This window comes from Vombatus ursinus, unplaced genomic scaffold (assembly GCF_900497805.2).
Source record: "Vombatus ursinus unplaced genomic scaffold, bare-nosed wombat genome assembly UNPS02014791.1, whole genome shotgun sequence".
Lineage (NCBI taxonomy): Eukaryota > Metazoa > Chordata > Mammalia > Diprotodontia > Vombatidae > Vombatus > Vombatus ursinus.
Window position 1 is genome coordinate 63369450 of NW_020954569.1, and position 10089 is coordinate 63379538.

Below are 10089 nucleotides of genomic sequence, written 5' to 3' on the forward strand. Positions count from 1 at the left end.
ATTCCACCTTCCATCATAAAGCCTTTATTTTACTTCCATGTCTAAAAACTTTTACCTACACTGACTAAATTGAAGGTCAGAGCTGTCAGAAAAAATTTTAAAAATTCACAACAGTTCTATAAAATCGTGGAAGCTAGAGCCAAGTCCATTGTTTTCTTCTAGTCCTGGTAATTTCAATGATTTTTGTCCTTCTTGTTTACCTAAATTGTAAATGCACTTGAGAGAGACATGGTCTCAGTTTTGTATAAAGCCAACTGACTGAATAAATATAAAATGTATCTTGCAACTCTTTTGCCAGGGGATATTCTCTTCTGTTTTCTTAAACCCTGGAATATAAGGAATAAGTCTTTGGTTCTGTTTTGTATGTTTATTTGCTAAAGAAATTATATTCTTCCTATAGGTGGTCAATCCATTTTAAAAACAATATGGCATTTCAGAGCCTATTCACCAGAAGTGCTGTTTTTTTTTTTCCATTTTAAGTACAACTGATGCCTTTTAACTGACCCATGCATATGCATGTGGACACAGCCTTTTGGACTGTGAGGATGGCTTCACTGACCTCTTCCTTTAAGCCTTCCACAATTCCTGACCTGCTTCCTTTTCAGTGATCTCCATATTAAACAAAGGCTGAAGGGCCATGAAGTGGATGGGGAGGCTTTCTTTTTTGTTGCGTCAGAATTGCGCCTTTTGGTTGCTTGTATCTTATCTGGAATTTATTTCTCTTGCAGGTCTAGGGTTGCAGTTATGAAGTATTGATGGGCTTCTGGCAGGGTTATCGCATGGAAAAAGGTTTTAGGTTTTGATCCACATCTTTTTGTTCTAGTTTGATGTGCATGCTCAGTCAGATGTTTGTTTGGATTTAGTCGTCCTGTTCTTATTGTACTTTCCTATCTGTGTTACACATTGTTACTGGAATTTTGAGGGTTTATGAAACTCAGGCTTTGTCCTTGAGTGGTTGTTTTGGGGGGTTGTGGTGGCTCTGAGTCTGGGGGCTTGGTGCCATGTTTCCTCCCTGGAAGCGTTTTGGTATTTGAATTGAGTCATTTTGGTTGTGATATATGTGCTTTGGTGATATAATAGTTTCTTTTCCTTGCATGTTAAGTTCTTTCCCCGCTCTTTTATTTGCGATTATAATATGTTCATTTTGATTCCACATTTCCTTTATGTAGTCCTAGACTAGAAAGCATGCTTTCTGAGCTGATAGTTGAATGAAACTTTGCTGATGGCTGCTTTGTGTTGATGGTTGATGCATTGAATTTCTTTTCTTTATCCAAACATCATCATTTCCATGTAGTGTTTTGTGGGCAACTTGCTTTCAGTGTGGGGTATTATCTTTAGATTATTGAGATGCAATTGAAGATTTCTCTTTCAATTGGATGGAAGTATTATCACCCTTCCTAGTGTTGCCCTGAACTTAATCAGCCATATATAGGGTTCTGTGCTTTTTCTCGTCCCCTCTTTTGACAAAATAAATGAGTTTCTGATCTCAGTATAATAAGCTTATATAAATTGCCTTACTCCGGTTTCTTCATCAGCACCAATAACAATGTGGTTGCAGAAGAAATCTGTTGAGACTACATGTAGTTTCATGTCACTGAACCATGTTAGGTATATCCCAACCCTGCTATCTTCTTTGAACCCTGTCATTTCATTTTCTCAGATGCTTTTGTGCAACTTTCCATGGCGGTTAGCCTTTTAGCACCTTCGGTCACTGACCCTAATGGTGACATAGGTCCTTAACCAAATAATTGATGGGAGATGGGAAACTTTTGCATATTAAGCTGAAGGCTTCCTAGAAGCTGACATCTGTTAATGATAAATGCTGAAAATTGAAGGAGGCAAATTGAAAGACTTGGAGCCCATGATCAGAAATATTTCCATCAAATAATGAGCAATCAGTGTTCTAGCAGGAAAAGTAAATAGGAATTTTACCACAAAAGTAGAGTAATCTATAAATAAGTGCATAAAGGTTTAATTTTAAAGGTATCTCCTGCAAATAAGTTAGCTAATCTGAACCAGTATTCCTTGCATTTTCTTCTTCTCTTCAACATTGTGAAACCTATCTCTCTCTCTTTTTTTTTTAAACTGGTTTCAGTGGATGAAGGATATGGAATTGATCATGTTTCTCTAAAACAGAGAAAAGTTTCAAGGAAAGTTTTCTGGTTTTTTTTTGTTTGTTTTTGCTTTTGTCAAGTGAGCTAGTATGTCAGTATGGAACTCAAAGCTCGATTGCATTGTGCTTCTTCCTCACCCCCTGCTCTTGTCACATGCAAATGAAAATATAGAATGATCCAGAAGTCTTAGTGGAGTTTTAAATTATTAAAGCTCAAAACAGTACTCAGACTTTTGGGACACCATGCATTTCTCGTGGGAGATGAGAGGAAGTAATCATTGGATTGGTCCAGTTCAGTTAGCTCATTTGCCCCTCTTTTGACCTCTGTGGTCCATATCACAAAGGGATATGCAAACTACATGAAAATTTCCTTTTTATGTTAAGATTCCCTTAAAATTGTGATAATTAGACTTGACTCTTCACAGCATTTATCTCCCTTGCAGCCCTTTCCTGTGGATTCTTCAGTTTTCTATAGCTTTTAACAATCTCTTACTCGATTTCAGTCTTCCCAATAACAGATACTACTTGTGTGAGACCATAGGGGAAATCTCTTTATTATTTCATTGGTATCTTACAGTTTTCCAGCATATGTTTCTCCTGTACAGTTCCCTCTATTTTCACATTTATCCATTGCTGAGTCCTGCACTGTTTCCTTGCTCTTTTCTTATTCAACACTTTTAGCTACCATTAGGTTGAGAGATAGTTTTAAGAGTCTTAGTTCAAAACTCTTCTGTGGCTTAGCCAGTCAGACTAGGAGTACTAAATCTGGGCTGATTTATTTGATGCTGTGCTCCTTGTTTTCTTGCATTCTAGTTGTGTTATACCAGAAATTAGCCTTAAAAATATAAGTACTCCCAGGTTCATAGCTAAATCACCGATTTCAGAAGAGACATTAAGCTAATAATATCTTGGCAACAATTTTAAGTTGATGCCACCACTCTGGCTGGGAGGAGGAGATTTTTCCTCAGTCACCCATTTGGCAAAGGAATAGCTTTCAGACTAATTCTCCAATAGAAACAGGAGTCCTGTTTCAGGAACTTAAAGTTCCTGTGTTCAGGCCAAAGTATATCTACTCACAGAGGCAATTTTGGCATTGATCCCTGGTCATCATTACTACCTAGTGCTCTGCTGAACTAGGTTCGGCTGGTAGTGTTCAGTCAGAACTGAAAGTTCCAAGGGCTTCAATACCACTTTTCATATACAGACAGTCTAAGCATCTTCTGAGCCCTGCTTTGGGAATCAGTGTCACTGTAGTCAGGCCACCTGTTAGATCTCATTTAAGCTTAATTAGAGATGGTCAGAACTTAAGATGGAAGGACACAAGTGGTAGTGATCCCACCAGCTGCCCTCTTCATATCTGACTCAATATTTCATCCTGGGAAACTTACAGAGCCTTTCAAGGAATGTGAAATCCAAGCTGTTCATGATTCTTTTTCTCCCAAATAGCCCTTGAAGGAATTTCTCAGATGAATAATTCTGTCCCACCAACCTGAACCACTTATGAGAATTTGAGTTCAGTAGATAAGGACTCTGCTGTTCTTGCTTCCCCAGAGACTATGGTCAGTAATAGAGCAGAAAGGTACCATATTCTTTTCATAGGAGATTTGGTCTCTATGCAAACTCTAGTACTCAGGAATCCTCATTGAAGAAGAGAGTTGCAGAAATCTAATCTGTGTCATAGTATTGCTGTTGCTGCCTTTTAAATCATATTGCCAACATTGATATTGCAATTGTTAATGTTATTATCATCGTTATTATTATCATCATCATCGTTATAATTATTGGTGAGCATGCATCCTCTGTTGCTCTGACATTGTTTTTTAAAGCTGAGTTACTATTAGGCCTTAATTTTCTTACGGTTTTGTTTCCCTTTAGCAATATAATTTATCTAATGTATCTTTTGGCCTAAGGATCTCAAATTATATTTAAAACAAAAACAAAACAAAAAGTAAGTCACCCCTGGAATGGGAAGGGGACAGGGACTGTCATTCCTTGCTAGGTCCCCCTCAATAGTGAAAAAGAATGGGCCTCTCCAGAAATATGTGACATACCCACAGTTGACCAGTGACAGAGCCATGACAGTTCAGAAGTTTTATATATATACATATATATATTTTTTTGGTCCAGTGTTGTGATCCTTGGCCTTTGTATGTTAAACCATATCTGTTACATACATACACGATGTGTTTTGAATTACATGAGTGTACATATAAGATTTGTCTTAGTAGTAAAGGCACTAGCCAATACAACTGAGACTACATTGTTTTACATCTTAATATTTGGAGCACACATCTGCAGAATTAACTTTGCTTTTGTTGTTCCTTCTGTAGGTGTGTACATCCTAGAGGTGGTGTGATTCAGAGTGTGTCTTCATGGAAGGATGGCTCAGGCTTACAATATTTTAGCAGCCGGCAAACACAATCATGGACATCCGTGACTCCCCAGCAGAATTGGTCTTCGCCCTCGGAAGTAGTCGATCTTACCTTGGATGAAGACAGCAGACGCAAATACCTACTGTAATACGATGTCACTGTGTTTCTTCCCCACTGTACCCTTCCTTTTCTCTTTGGCACAGAAGTTCATTGTCATTGCTTCAAATTCAGAAGCCTTGCTCTTGGCATTTGTGGAATTGAAACTTGTGGAGAATTACCCCTTTAAAAAAACACTGAGGTTTTATCTTTTAAAAGTCATTTAGGAAAATGAAGGACTCTTTCCCTCCTTCATTAGGAAGATGAGAGATAGTGATGAATTTTATGGTGGAAAAAAAACTGCAGTTATATGCAGTGAATATTAATCAGAGGAAATGCTATCCAGCTCTGCCTTCCTCACTCCTGATAGAATAATATTAGTTTAATTACAAGGTGAATTTTCACTAGGGTTTTGGAACCTTGTATTTCTCTCTGTGAGTGAAATTATAACCTACAGGGTTAGCTCTTCCTTTCCTTCCCACTGGCCCTCTTGCCCCAGGGCATTTGCACATTTCTCAGTCAGGTTCTATTATTGGCACTCAGTAGGACATGTGTGTTAATAGCTTGTCCGTTTAAGCAGAAAACAGAAGCATTACTGTTTCTCTCTTAACTTGGTTTTCTGCTGTCTTTCCTGACTACTCTCCTGACTGGTGACTTGCCACAACTTGAATGACTTTGCTCTGATGTTGTGATCACAAATGCTGTTAAGTTGACTTCTGTTGATTCCTTATTTGCAATAACTTTTAACTTTGAAAAATGAGAATTTCTTGACTAGTAGCTACTTCCAGGATAATACTTTTCTGAGGAGGATTGGTATCAATGGAAAAAAAAAAATCCCCATTCTGATTCCATTGGCTTTTCTTTTTTTTTTTCTGGTCTACTCAAATATAACTGGAAAATGTATAAAGGTGAAACTGGGAACCTGTTACATGGGCCTGAAACAGAGAGAGAGGCCAAAGTTGGGAGGCTATAGGAACTCATAAGCTTGCATGGCATTTGGCAAGAGTGTTAAGTGCCTTCTTTCATAGCAAGTCTCTCCATGTAGGGCATAGCCAATAAGCGCTAAATATATAAACTGATGCTGAACTGATGTTGTGCTTGGATATCTTTCTCCTTCCTACCTTTAAAAAAATAATATATGCCATAAGAAGCACATGATGCAACATTCTAGATTTTACATAATTAAAAATAGGGAAAATTCAGGAAATGCCAAAGTTGAGGTTTTTGTGGCATTGTTAGCTCCTTGGTATCTGGGATTTATTTCACTTATTGTTCACATCTCTTGAAAGCAATAGCTTTGATAACAATACCATGTACAGAGGTGGGGTAAAGTGATGTTGCATTCAGGACCTCCTTACCTTTTGTTTTTTCTTAGCCTTTCCTTTTTGATTTTCTGGTAATTCAACTGTTGCTAAGCTGCTTTACCTATAGCCCTTAATGCATCAGTGGCTGCTGCTTATCATAGGAGCATGCATGAGAACTGCACAGTCAGAATAGTCTGCCTGACCCTATTTGTCCAATATTTAAAATACTTTATTTTTAGTAAAGCATAGTTTCTTAGTGAACCCTTTCTACTACTTTGGGCTCTTAATGCCCTCTTCCTACAGGGATGTATTTTTGATCACATATTCTTTGATCAGCTCCTTTCTCTGATATTTTTTCATTTGCTTTTGTTTTCCATCAGTTGTTCAGATTCAGGCTTTTGAAATAACAATTCCAGTTTACGAATCTTGGTTCAATCCTGTATATGGGCCTCTTGGCAAAACCAAAGACCAAAAGTGAGGCTGAAACAGAAACAATATTCCAATCTGACTGTTATTAACGTCCTCAGACTGTTCATATTTAATTTCGGCATTATTTTTATTAAATACTTTGTACTATCACAAGCTATTATTTACTTAGCTTAAAGTACTTTGCCAAGCTGAATGCACAACTCTTGATCTGTTGTTTTTCAAAAAAACCAACTTGAAGAGTATAGGGTGGGTCATGATCACTTGAAATTTGTTTAGCCATTTTCTCCACAGACACCTGTAAAACTCCTTTGAAGTAAATACCATTACAGATAAAGTTCAGTTTAATAAAGTTATTTCTGTAGCCCATTGTAGATGGGCCATAGAAACAATACACTGTTGACCCATTTGCAACAAATTCTCTGCATAGCATATAATCCTCTGTGTTAGTGCTTTACTCGGGGGGAGGGCGGGCTTGTTTGTATTTTTTTTTTGTATTGAAGGTAGGAAAAGGAGAGTTGAGCTGTCCCTAAGCGCTTCACACTTCTTTTGTCCTACCAACAAGTAGTACCTTTCAACTCTTATTGCCCCTTCCCTCTTTAGACATCCCAACCAACTAAACTCTGATAGTCTCCAAAACAAAATGGTAGTGGAGATAGAGATCTAGGAACTAAGAAGAGGAGAGAGTTGGTAATGTCATGAACATTATTCTCACTCTTCTACTGTATTTGGAACCCACCTTTTTACATACTGATGCCTCAGAGATTCTGGGCACTAGTTGTTTCATTGCTAGCCCCTGTAGACTGGAGATGTATTTTTAAGCAATGTACTAATTTTTACAGAATTCCATGGTGAGAAAGCAGTTTAGATGACCCTTAGAATTCCTTCTTAGGGGATTATATCTATATAAATTTTTCATTTGGTAGCATAAAGAATAGGAAAAATTCCCCAAAGAAATAGCTCACAGAGACAGTGCTCTGTTCAGGGTTACCTTTGTGCTAAATGGTACAGCTAGGCCACAGATTGGTTTCTATCCCAACTTAAAAAATAAATTAGAATTTGAACCAATGACCTATGTATTGTATGATCATGCCCTATAAGGTGTAGTTGCTGCTTTTTGGTGTCTGCTATTTTGGTTTTTTGCTTTTTATTTTATATGAAGGGGCCAAATTAATTGGACTCCCTTTTCTTTGCAGTTGAGCATCCCATAATGCTGGCATCATTGTACCAATTGTGAATACAGATCTTTTCCTGATTTGCTAATTTAGTAATGTGCATCATTTTTAGCCAGTTAGCATTGTAGGTAACTGAGAGGGGAAAACAATGTGTTAGTTACCTGCTTTTTCCTATCTCATGAGGTGTCTGAGGGAACTGAGGACATAGTTTAGTCTTTCCTATTAAGATTAAATAAATAAGCAGAGCCCCTAAATTCCTGTTTTCCAGTATGTATATGATGTGACTTCCATGTATATATAAAAACAACTGCGCCCTAACCAAACTTCCTCAGATTGTGCACTGTTTATAGTTTAAAATAATCATGTATCTTAGTCTCATGCTGTTGGGTTTGTTTTCCATTTTATTTAAAAACACTACATATTTCTTATTCTTTTAACAAATTTTAAAGGGTAGTGATCTTTAAAAAACACACCCACAATCACTGGATAGTTAGGAAATGTTATTCTGTTTGTTTTTGTTTTATATTTTAAAGAGAGCAAGGGGCAGCAAAGCCCTTTTTTTCCTTTTTCTTTTTCTTTTCTTTTCTTTTCTTCTTTTTTTTTTTTTTTGCTCCTCTCACCAGGAAAGTGAAAAGTTAGCCATTGTGTGGCTAGGAACCAATGCACTTGGTGGTTTAACAGATCTACTGTTGCTGGAGTTTGAACTTGGAACTTGATGCAGTGAAGACAAATCATTGCTTAGAATTAATGTTTTAAAATGTGCAACTCTAGTTTTAAAAGAAATTTGGTTCTTCTTTACATTCATTATTTAGTTCTTGTTTCCATCTAGTATTTAATGGTCTTTGAGAAAAAAATAATAAAACAGAGTGTTATATATATATTTTTTGGTGCAAGATAAGACCTTCTGTTTTTTGAAATAAGTCTGTAGCATAAAGGTTAAACTATTTTAAGACAAAATAAAATAGAGTGTATTTAAACAATAATATTTGTTTGAGGTGTTTTTTTTTTCTCCCTGCTTCACTTAATAGGGTAGTGTTTAAAGCATCTCCAGATTCGATTACGATCTCTTAGAGTTCAAAATTTACCTATCCTGCCCCCAAATCTCTCCTGACTTCCAATCTCACATCTCCAATTGCTTCTCAGACATCTTAAATTGAATGTCCAGGAGACATCTTAAATTCAACATTTACCCCCCTAAACCTTTTCCTCCTTCTACCTTCCTTATTACTGTAGAGGGCAACAGCATCCGTCCAGTGCCCTCACTATCACTAACCCCCATAACCAAACTGTTGCCAAGGCCTGACGATTTTACCTTTGCAACATCTCTTGAATATGGCTCTTCTCTGTCACTGCTACCACTCTAGTGCAGGCCCTCATCACCTAATACCTTGATTACTGCAATAGCCAGCAGGAGGTTCTGCCTGCCTCAAGTCTCTCTCCACTCTAATTCACCTTCCATTCAGCCACTCAAGTACTTTTCCTAAAATTCATGTTTAATCATGTCACACCCTCACCCCCAATAAACTATGAATCTAGGATCAAATACAAAATGCTCTATTTGGCATTGAAAACCCTTCATAACCTAGTGCCCTCCTAATTTTCCAGTCTTGTTATACCTTAATTCCCGATATACACTCTTGATACTGGCTTCCTGACTATTCTGTGTACAAGATACTCCATCTCTTGACTCCAGGCGTATTCAGTGACTGTCCTTCACACTTGGAATGCCCTCTAGCTTCTGCTCAGACTACTAACCTCCCTGGCTTCCTTTAAGTCCCAACTAACCCCATCTTGTACTGTAAATATTCCTCTCCCCTTAATTCTAATGCCTTCCCTCTTGTTTTCTATTTATTCTGTATATAGACAGTCTTACTGGGTGTGGCTGCTGCCCATGTTACAGCTTCTTGGAGCCATAGGTGAGAATTGGGTGAAAGGTGGACACCAAAGGTGGATGAGCAGTCCTGAAAAGGGCTCAGCAAGCCCTCACACCAGAGGTGCTAGTCCTCTTTGAGCACCTCATACACCCCAATGAGCTAAACCAGGTTGAGGGTAACCAGTAGGCTTCAAACCCATTGGTGAATTAGGGGAATGTCTACTCCAAGCATGTGAAGGCTTCCCCTGGTGGCATGGGCAGATGAGAACAATTTGTTCCAAAAGGCCATGAAGACAGGTGGAACAGGTGCTGTGGAGTGCTTAAAGCTTGGTCAGACATTAAAGACACCAAGGTCATCCACTGCATCCCGGGCCATTGCTAGTCATATCTACTTTTGTCCTATCACTGGTCTTTGATGACTGGAAGAGAGAGTGAGACTGACGACTTTGTGCAACTCTGCCTCTCTTCATTCCAGTTCACGTGCAAGTCACGACATCACTCATCACATTGTGATGTCATTGGTCCTCTTTGAAGGATGAACAACAATCCTATACATAATTTGCTTTGTATATATTTGTGCAAAGTAGGCACTTAATAAATGTTGATAGATTGATTGAAAAGTGAATAATACTCATTAAAATTCAACATTATTCCTTTCCTGACATTTCTGTTGCTGTTCAGGATGCCAAAGTTGATTTTCCTGATAATAACAGGATTCCTTTAGGTCTCA

General features: G+C 37.8%; 1 protein-coding gene across 2 annotated transcripts in view; it reads left to right on the forward strand.

Annotated features, from left to right (window-relative positions):
• Nucleotides 1–8050, forward strand: part of CUNH18orf25 (chromosome unknown C18orf25 homolog) — a 106551-nt gene extending 98501 nt beyond the window's left edge. For both annotated transcript variants that reach the window (XM_027868959.1, XM_027868961.1), the window contains one exon: nucleotides 4444–8050. In XM_027868959.1, coding sequence (XP_027724760.1) covers nucleotides 4444–4633 — 190 coding nt within the window. In that variant the 3' untranslated portion in view covers nucleotides 4634–8050. The remainder of the gene's footprint in view (nucleotides 1–4443) is intronic.
• Nucleotides 8051–10089: the final 2039 nt, after the last annotated feature.